Raw genomic sequence first — 8650 nt, forward strand, 5'->3', positions numbered from 1 at the left:
GAATCTCCTGCCTCAGCCTCCCAAGTAGCTGGGACTACAGGTGCCTGCCACCACGCCCGGTTTTTTTTTTTTTTTTTTGAGACGGAGTCTCGCTCTGTCACCCAGGCTGGAGTGCAGTGGCGTGATCTTGGCTCACTGCAAATTCCACCTCCTGGGTTCACGCCATTCTCCTGCCTCAGCCTCCTGAGTAGCTGGGACTACGGATGCCTGCCACCACGCCTGGTAATTTTTTGTATTTTTAGCAGGGACAGGGTTTCGTCGTGTTAACCAGGATGGTCTCGATGTTCTGACCTTGTGATCCACCTGCTTCAGCCTCCCAAAGTGCTGGGATTAACAGGTGTGAGTCACCGTGCCTGGCAAGGGGAATCATATCGAATCAGTGACAGTCTAAGGCCTTTCTCCAGCCTAAACTTTCTGGTGTTGAATAGGATTAGGCCTTTGGCTGAGGCCTTTCCCCATATTCACTACATTGTCCACTCTGTGAACTGCCTGTCCAGTGTTGAATGAGTTTGAAAGTGTAGCTAATGGATTTCCATTTGTTACTTTCACAACTTTTTCCCCCTGTGAACTTTCAGGTGTTGAAGCAGGTTGAAATGCTGGCTAAAGGATTTCCTACAATCACTGTATTTCTCCAGTGTGAATCCTTCGATGTTTAACAAGACTGGAGCTATGGCGAAAAAATTTCCCACACTCCGTGCACTCATAAGGCTTTGCTCCAGTGTGAACCCTCTGATGTTTAACCAGGCTAGAATTCTCACTAAAGAATCTCCCACATTCATTGCACTTAAAAGGCTTTTCTCCAGTGTGAACTTTTCGGTGTTGCATGAGGCTTGAGCTTTGGCTAAAAAACTTCCCACATTCGCTGCACTCATAAGGCCTTTCTCCAGTGTGAACACGCCAATGATTGATAAGGCTGGACTTGTGGCTATAGAATTTTCCACATTCACTGCACTTATAAGGTCTTTCTCCGGTGTGAACTCTCTGATGTTTCATGAGGCTGGAGTTGAAACTAAACAATTTTCCACATTCACTGCACTCATAAGGCCTTACTCCAGTGTGGATTCTGTGATGCTGAACAAGCGTGGAATTGTGCCTGAAAGCTTTTCCACATTCACTGCATGTAAAAGGCTTTTCTCCAGTGTGAACTCTCTGGTGTTGAATGAGGTCAGCATTACGGCTAAAGGATTTTCCACAGTCACTACACCCATAAGGCCTTTCTCCAGTGTGAACTATTTGGTGTATAAAAAGGTTGGACTTATGGCTAAATAACTTCCCACATTCACTGCATTCATAAGGCTTTTCCCCAGTGTGTAGTCTCTGGTGCTGAACAAGTAAATATTTCTGGCCAAAGTCTTTCCCACACTCACTGCATTTGTAATGCCTTTTTCCAGCATGAAAGGCCTCCCTACTTTTGGAGCTCCTATGTGACTTCTCTCCCGTGTGAATCATCTGGTTCTTGAGAACACCTGAGCTGGTCGGGAGGTCCTTCCCAACTTCTCTGCTTTGCAAGGACTTCTCTGATAGGTGGACTCTGCAACTCCTCAAAACTGGAACCCTGCCCTCTTGTCTTTTTAAGGGTTTTTCTCCACAGTGCTGCTTCTGGTGTTGCTGAACGTTTGAACTGGGCACTTTTACAGAAGCACTCTGCTCAGGGGCCTCCTCGGCCTCGGCTCCATGCCAACAACCTGAAAGAAGAGAAATGTTGATGCAGTAAACGTAGTCTTTGGTGTGAGGAGACAGCACTCTCACAAAAGTGTTTGACACACCCAGTAATTAGTGCCTGGGACTGCTGACAGAATGAGGGGGCTACCACTTGGTGGGGAAGGCCCTGCTGTGCAGTGCTGAACCTGGCTAGATCACAGATTTGGGGAGGCCTCATGAGCACCAAAGATGCAAGCATGGGGTGTAGCACAGGGAGGAGAGGCAGCGTCCCCAACAAAATCCACTGCAAATGGCTTTCCACAGGACTTTGGCTGCTGGAGACACAGGAACACGGCACAGAAGGTTATGTCCAGGTCCGGAAAAAATCAACTGCAGGATGGGTGCGGTGGCTCATGCCTGTAATCCCAGCATTTCAGGAGGTCAAGGCAGGTGGACCACAAGGTCAGGAGATCGAGACCATTCAGACTAACATGGTGAAACCCAGTCTCTACCAAAAATACAAAAAATTAGCCGGGCGTGGTGGCAGGCGCCTGTAGTCCCAGCTACTCAGGAAGCTGAGGCAGGAGAACGGCATGAACTTGATAGGAGGAGCTTGCAGTGAGCCAAGATCAAGCCACTGCACTCCAGCCTGGCCAACAGAGAGAGACTCCGTCTCAAAAAAAAAAAAACCAACTGGAATGAAATAGTTGGTGTCCAAGCACTATGCAAGGATAAGCTCCCACCTCACCACACATTCAGTGAAAGCCACTGCTGAAAGGTGCTGCTGAGGATTGGGTGAAACATGGAGGACAGAGAGGTGGGGAATGGCCCCGGGTCAATTATCAGAATAGATATAAATGGGTGACTGAGGAAGAAAAGATAGATATCAGCGATGATCCCTTGCCTTGGTATCAAAATATCTGGGCCCACTGGAAAGACTCCTGGTATGATATGAACCCATCCCCGAGTTCATACCTCCCTGAGCTCCACCCACCAAGTACCTCTCGGTATGGCTGAAGTCACAACTTCCAAGGCAGGCATGAAGGGCTCCTCCCATGACTCCAGTTGGGTTATTTCATGGGTCTTGGAAGATGCAAGTCCTAAGGAAAACAACAGGTGAGTGGCAGCACTGAGCCAGAATGACTTATCCCATCATGGACCACAGGAAAGAAAACAAAATAGTACAGAAAGAACCTTGGAGGAGGATCTTACAGGAACAACCCAGTCAAACAGCAATCACATTGGTGACTCAATTGCTGGCACAGACAGACACCCAGGTATGTTGACTAGAGGAGGCAGGCAGAACGTAGGGGAACAGAATTACCACAGATCTGCACAGTGTCACCAGGCCACAGAGAGGCCACCAGGGTTAAGTTCCTTCAAGCTGACTGCTAGACTCCTGACCCACAAACCCTTTCCTGCACAGCTCTGGGGCAGCTCGGGGAGAGAAGGTGGTAGTATACGCAGCCCAGGCTGACTACAATAGCTACTTCAGGATCCTGGAGAAGGAATGAGTGCCCACAATTCAGCTTCAGGAAGAACAGACCTGTCCCTAGGAAAAGGAGGAAGAGCCAAGTCCAGCCCAGGATGCTGGGGTGGGCTGTGAGAACCTTACCCAGAGAGGCCAGAAGGGAAAAGTTCTCCAGCATCACATTGCGGCAGAGGAGCCTCTGAGCCTCATCAAGCAATCTCCATTCCTCCTGGGAGAAGTAGACAGCCACGTCCTCAAAGGTCACATAGCCCTGCTCAGATGGAGAGAGCTGAGTTTACCTGTGGCCTCCTTACTGGGGAATTTAGGCATCCCCCTAAACATCCACCCCTGCTCACCCTCTTCCTCAATCCCCATCTCAGAGGAGAGACCCTGCCTCAGAACCACTGATGCCCACTCTCTCCTCATGTTCCCACTGAGCAAGCACAGGCAGGGAGGCAGATATAGTCCATTTCAGCTCCGGGCATGGTATGCAGAGTCCTACTCTTCTCTTGCCAGACAACTCACCTTGGATCCCCCACATTGTGTTTCCCAAATACAATCAAATTTGTGTCAGTGTTCTCCCTGAAGCCCCCAATACAAGGTCTGGGGGACATCTGTTTATACTCACTAAAATGTGCACATACTCTGTACCACATTCAGTGCCCCCTACACCACCTTATGTGCCTCCCCTAGTGTCACCATATTCTAGTCTACACATGGCATCCAGAGGGCACTTACCAAATGCAATCAGAACACCATCCCATCCTAGATCTCCAGGGGCACTGACTGCCAGGGGCAACCCTCAGCCCCACTGTGAAGGCCTCCCTACCTGGCTCTTTTTGTTGCTTCACCTTCAGCTACTTGGAATTGCACGCATATCTGGACACCTTTGGCACTCTTCCATATCTGTGTTGAGAAGCTGTCCCTTCCCAATGTCAGCCTTCCTCTGACTCTCATTAGAATCGCAGGCCAGGCCGGGTGCGGTGGCTCACGCCTGTAATCCCACCACTTTCGGAGGCCGACTCAGGTGGATCATCTGAGGTCAGGAGTTCGAGACCAGCCTGACCAACATGGAGAAACCCCGTCTCTACAAAAAATACAAAATTAGCTGGGCGTGGTGGCCCATGCCTGTAATCCCAGGTACTTGGGAGGCTGAGGCAGGAGAACAGCTTGAACCTGGGAGGTGGAGGTTGCTGTGAGCCAAGATCTTGCCATTGCACTCTAGCCTGGGCAACAAGAGTGAAATTCCATCTCAAAAAAAAAAAAATAATAAATAAATAAAAATAAAAATTAAAAAACAGAAGCCCAGGTCTCCCAAACCAGGACCAGCAATTCTCCCAGATGACCTCATTTGATCTTGAGCTAATCCAGCAGCCTGAGAAGCTCCCCAGGTCCCAGGTAAGAACAAAAGCCTTGTGATCCCACAGTAGGATGAATAAGCGGCAGTGCCTGCCTTCCTGCCATCTTACGTCATTATAGCTTCATCTTCCTGTCCATCTCATGTCTACCCCCACAGGAACTTTGGCCACCAATCAGACCCTCCTCACCCCTACATCCCCTTCCCCATGGCCACCATTCTCCCTCATGTCCTTGTGAAGCCCTGCCACTCCCATCCAGGTATCCAAGCAAGATAATCCGTTCTTCGCCCCATTCTCCCTTATTACCTAATGGCATTACCAACAGGACCTCAAGATGCTCCCTCCTAAATCTGCTCCACTACTCACACCAACTGTATCACGTGTATTTCCAATCTGAACCCTTCACCTGAATTCCAGACTTCTCTGTCCAGGTGCCCACTCAATGCATCCACTCAAGGGCCTCTGGAACATCTCATATCAACATGGCCAAAACCTAACTTAATTATTCCCACTGAAAATTACTCTTACCATTAACCTCTTTCTCCCACCCTACACTTTAGAAAATCTGCTCATATCTACTTAAAAAACACAGACTCCAGGCCGGGCGCGGTGGCTCACACCTACAATCCCAGCGCTTTGGGGGGCCGAGGCAGGCGGATCACGAGGTCAGGAGATCCGAGACCATCCTGGTTAACACGGTGAAACCCCATCTCTACTAAAAATACAAAGAAGAAAATTAGCTGGGTGTGGTGGAGGGTGCCTGTAGTCCCAGCTACTCAGGAGGTTGAGGCAGGAGAATGGCGTGAACCCGGGAGGCGGAGCTTGCAGGGAGTCGAGATGCGCCACTGCACTCCAGCCTGGGCGACAGTGCGAGACACCGTCTCAAAAAAAAAAAAAAAAAAGACTAGGCCATAATCCCTGAGTGGCCTTCCCCATTTCCATCCTTCCTGATATTCAGGAACAAACAAACAAACGAAAATACAAAGAATAGAGGCCCAGCTTCTCAGCCAACCACTTCAGGTCTGCCTTATACTTGTACTTGCTGATGCTTCCCCCAGTTATAATGGAGATCTAAGGTTGCCTAAGCATTCCCAGCTCAAACTTACGTCCATGTATTTTCTCATGTTGATCACTATGCCTTCTAAACCTCCTGTCATTGGTTGCCAGAAATGGGAACCTCTCCATATAACATATAATCTGGGTCAGGTGTGGTGGCTCATGCCTAAAATCCCAGCAGTTTGGGAGGCAGAGGTGGGCAGATCACCTGAGATCGGGAGTTCGAGACCAGCCTGACCAACATGGAGAAACCCCATCTCTACTAAAAACACAAAATTAGCCAGGCATGACGGCACGTGCCTGTAATCCCAGCTACTCAGGGGGCTCGGACAGGAAAATCGCTTGAATTCAGGAGGCAGAGGTTGCAATGAGCCGAGATTGCACCATTGCACTCCAGCCTGGGCCACAAGAGCTAAATTCCATTTCAAAAATAAGTAATAAATAATAATAATATATAGTCTGGACTCAGGACCCTGACTGTATGACTGTTTTCCAGGGAACTCAAATGGAAGGGTAGGGATAATAGCAAGCAAGGAGTCTCAAGACACTACGATTCTGAAGACCATGTAGGTAGAAGTTGAGCAGGGTGAGGACCTGAGACATCCTCCACTTACCTCCTCATGGTATGTAAGTAACTCTGCAGTCACAAGAACCTATGGAAAATCAAGGCCATGAGAACCAGACAGTGATGTTGCCAAAGGATCATCCAAGCCCCCTCATCTAGCCCAGAGTCAGGTGTGCCTGACTACAATCTGGGCTTTGGTTCTTAGTGATGCCTCTCACCTGTTGTGTGCCCTTGGAAAAATGCTCAACTTCCCTGTGCCTTGGTGTTGCCATCTGCAACATGGCAATAATAATGGTATTCACTCAACAGGACTATTGTTTGTATCAAACTCATTCTTATGTGTCTAGGATAAGTATCAACTCCTACTGTACACATAATTAATGCTTCTGTCAACATTTTCAGTGCAAATAAACTGGCAGGTTTTAAAAATATGGGTTTCTGGCTAGGCGCAGTGGCTCAAGCCTGTAATCCCAACACTTTGGGAGGCCCAGGTGGGCAGATGACAACAGCAGAATTCTGTCTCAAAAAAAGAAAGAAAGAAAGAAAGAAAATGTGGGCTTCCTTTTGGTAGTCTGGCTGCCTGCTATAGACTCCTCTGAAGGCAATCCTGCTGAGAGCCTTTCTACTGGAGCAGTTGATCATCCCTCCTGTGCTGATGGCTAGGGAAACTCAGGCACCAAAGGGGCTGCTCCACCAGCCAGGCTGACCTTTCCTTTTCTCCACATGGACTGGACATGAGGAACTGCTGAGCCTAGAGTGGCAAACCTATACACTACCCAACACTGCAGTCTCCATCCAGTCCTGGGTCTTCATACTCTATAACCCTCCATTCCTGCAGACACCAGACAGAACCACTTCGGACAGCAAAACCCCAGGCTGTAGAGGCTGCCTCGGCCTACAGGCCCATCTCTCCCTTCCCTCACCTCAGGGCCCATCTGAAAGGAAACCTTAAGATTCTCCCTCCTAAATAGGAGTCCCAGGCCTTACCCTAGTCCAAGCCTCTACCCACCACCTCTTGGATATCTCCAGCCCAGATCCCTCCCCAAACCTCCAGATGTGAGTGAGCAAGCTGCCCATGTGGACAGGACACCTCCATTCTGGGTCATCTCAGGATCACCATGCCCAAAACCTACTCCCTGCACAGCCTTCCCCATCTCCATCCTTCCTGATATTCACGAATAAACAAACAAAAATACAAATAAAAATCCAGAATGGCTCTTCATTCCCTACTTTCTTTCACAGTCACATCTGATGCAACAGGAATTCCCGCCTGTTCCGTTTTTGAAATCCATCCAAGATCTGATCACTTCCCCTCCTCTATGGCCCAGTCCCAGTAGATGCTCCACTACTCTACTGAATTTACCTACTCACAGGTCTGTCTTCACCCGCCTCACCCCCGCCCCACTGTGTTTTGCCTTGAAGGGACTTTGACAAGCTTTGAGATACAAATCGTGTCACTCTTCCGTCTCCAGCCCTCCGCGGCCACGGTGGCCCCCTCAGGATGAAGGGGCAGCTCCTCGGGCCGTCGCTCCACACGCGACTCGTCCCTTCCCAAACTGCCTACTACGGACACCCGGAGGCCTCAGGTTCGGGACTCGCTGAACGCGCCTTACACCTTTGCGAGCCGGACCCCTTGCCCTCCATTCCCACCCCATCACACTGCGTGTCAGAAAAGGGACCCCGCCCACGAACGCCCCACAGTTCTGCACCCGGGGACCTGAGCAGGCGGCCCTCACAGGGCTTTAGGATTCGCGGGAGGCCGGGAGGACGCGGCGCTCACCTGAGCGGGGTCCCTGAGCGCGGCCGCCGCCATCCGAGCCTGTGGGTAGAGCGGGCTGGGAGACAACGACCGAGGAGAGGGCCCGGGCCACCCTGGGCGCCGCCACCGAGCCTCAGACCCGCCTCTGAGCGGCGAGAACAGAAGGTGGAGCCACCGCGCCTTCCGACGCTGGTCGCCTCAGCGCACAATCAGCTTCCACCAGACTGAGCTCTCCGGAGAGCAGCGAAAGTGACCGCCTAGGGAAGACGCGGGAAGTCCCGCCCATTGCGCGTCGCACGTTCGGGCAGGCCTCTTTTCATTGGCCAAGCATCGCGGCTCCCGGCGCGGTGCCTCCTGGGCAGTGTAGTTCCCATGGCGCCAAACACAGAGGAAGTGGGTGTAACTTCAGAGATGGAGATTGGATGATAGATGATGACGGAGATGGAGATGGAGATGTTGGAGATGGAGATGGAGATGATGATGGAGATGCAGATGATGGAGATGGAGATGATGATGAAGATGGGGATGATGGAGAAGATGGAGATGGAGATGATGGAGTAGGAAATGGAGAATGGAGGAGAAATGAGTGTGGAGAACACTCGGACTCATCTGGAGCCTGTTGTAATTGGAGATGGGATTGGATTTCACTTTCCTACCGCTGATACTCCAATCCTTCCTTCTTTGGAAGGACTCAAAGAGGATCTTCAGGGCCACAATAAAGAGGTTTATCTGGGCAGAGCCACGTATACCTTCCTAAATTTCCTTTGGCAAGGGGACACCCAATATTAAAGTTAACGGTG

General features: G+C 50.4%; 1 protein-coding gene across 7 annotated transcripts in view; it reads right to left on the minus strand.

The window, feature by feature from the left end:
- Nucleotides 1-8148, minus strand: part of ZNF773 (zinc finger protein 773) — an 8609-nt gene extending 461 nt beyond the window's left edge. Inside the window, exons 1-5 of one of the 7 annotated variants that reach the window (XM_011932385.1) lie at nt 7872-8140; nt 6141-6179; nt 3257-3383; nt 2643-2741; nt 185-1685 (exon numbers count right to left, since the gene is read on the minus strand). In XM_011932385.1, coding sequence (XP_011787775.1) covers nt 619-1685; nt 2643-2741; nt 3257-3383; nt 6141-6179; nt 7872-7904 — 1365 coding nt within the window. In that variant the 5' untranslated portion in view covers nt 7905-8140 and the 3' untranslated portion in view covers nt 185-618. Of the gene's footprint in view, nt 1-79; nt 1686-2642; nt 2742-3256; nt 3387-6140; nt 6180-7871 lie in introns of those variants that run through there. The other 6 variants (XM_011932384.1, XM_011932387.1, XM_011932386.1 and 3 more) reach the window with 6 other exon arrangements.
- Between the last annotated feature and the right edge of the window lie 502 nt (nt 8149-8650).

This window comes from Colobus angolensis, unplaced genomic scaffold (genome assembly GCF_000951035.1).
Source record: "Colobus angolensis palliatus isolate OR3802 unplaced genomic scaffold, Cang.pa_1.0 Scaffold96, whole genome shotgun sequence".
Taxonomy (NCBI): domain Eukaryota; kingdom Metazoa; phylum Chordata; class Mammalia; order Primates; family Cercopithecidae; genus Colobus; species Colobus angolensis.